Genomic DNA, 1,018 nt, shown 5'->3' with positions numbered 1-1,018 from the left:
ATAAGAGTATTATTGTAGTATGCGTTCACTGCGTTCATGTATACGAATAAATTTAAATCTTTAAAACAGAATCTAGTAAATACGGCCAACGAGGGGGAGGGGGCATGGCCCCTGTGCCCCCCTGGATACGCCACTGTCCGAACTTAAACAAAAATATTGTAATATTATAAAAGAAACTATTATGACGTATTTGAAACTTTGTATTCACTGCGAGAAAAAATCGTCAAATCCAAAAACTAGTTTCCAAGTCTATTTTGCATAAAGCATTTAATTCACTTGCGCAAATGGATCTCATAGACATGCAGTCACAAAGTTTTAATGATTTTCGATACATTATGAATTATCAGGATCACTTAACAAAATTTGTGATTCTAAGACCTTTAAAAACTAAAAGGGCCAAAGAAATTGCTTTTAATTTAATGGATATTTATACCATTTTTGGAGCACTAGCAATTTTACACTCTGACAATGGCAGAGAATTTGTCAATAAAATAATAATAGAACTCAATGAAATGTCGGGAGACATAAAAATCGTTCATGGAAAACCTCGACACAGTCAATCACAAGGGTCAATAGAACGGGCAAATCGAGATTTTGAAGATATGCTTGCTACTAGGATGGCAAAAAATAACTCAACTGATTGGCCAACAGCATTGAAGTTTATTCAGTTTCAAAAATAACCGTGCGTTCCACTCTGGTAGGTACCTAATGGCTAATTAAAACTAAAATAATATAATTCGCACTGCGAGTACTTTACTGTAGTAACTAAAAATGTTTGATTTTGAGAAAATCGAGTTTTTACGTTTTTAATACCTTAAATCACTGTTAAAATAAAAAGTATTTTATTTAAATGTTTGAAACTTTGGTATTATACTATATTATTAATTATACCAAGTGTTTTTAATAAATTTAATGTGTTTAAATACTATTAAACAATGTTTTTATCAATTAAATAATTATTTTTTTAGTTACTACACTATTTCATTTTAATATTTACTTTAAAATACCTATTAGAATG

At 29.9% G+C, this 1,018-nt stretch overlaps 1 protein-coding gene across 1 annotated transcript; it reads left to right on the top strand.

Moving 5' to 3' along the window:
* The first annotated feature begins 284 nt into the window (after window positions 1–284).
* Window positions 285–680, top strand: LOC111027618 (KRAB-A domain-containing protein 2-like). The gene has a single exon (XM_022306017.1). It carries the CDS (start codon window positions 285–287, stop codon window positions 678–680), a length of 396 nt encoding a protein of 131 aa, XP_022161709.1.
* Window positions 681–1,018: the final 338 nt, after the last annotated feature.

This window comes from Myzus persicae, unplaced genomic scaffold (assembly GCF_001856785.1).
Source record: "Myzus persicae strain clone G006 unplaced genomic scaffold, MPER_G0061.0, whole genome shotgun sequence".
NCBI lineage: Eukaryota > Metazoa > Arthropoda > Insecta > Hemiptera > Aphididae > Myzus > Myzus persicae.
The sequence above is the reverse complement of the archived record's forward strand: the minus strand, read 5'-3'. Positions and strand labels throughout refer to the sequence as shown.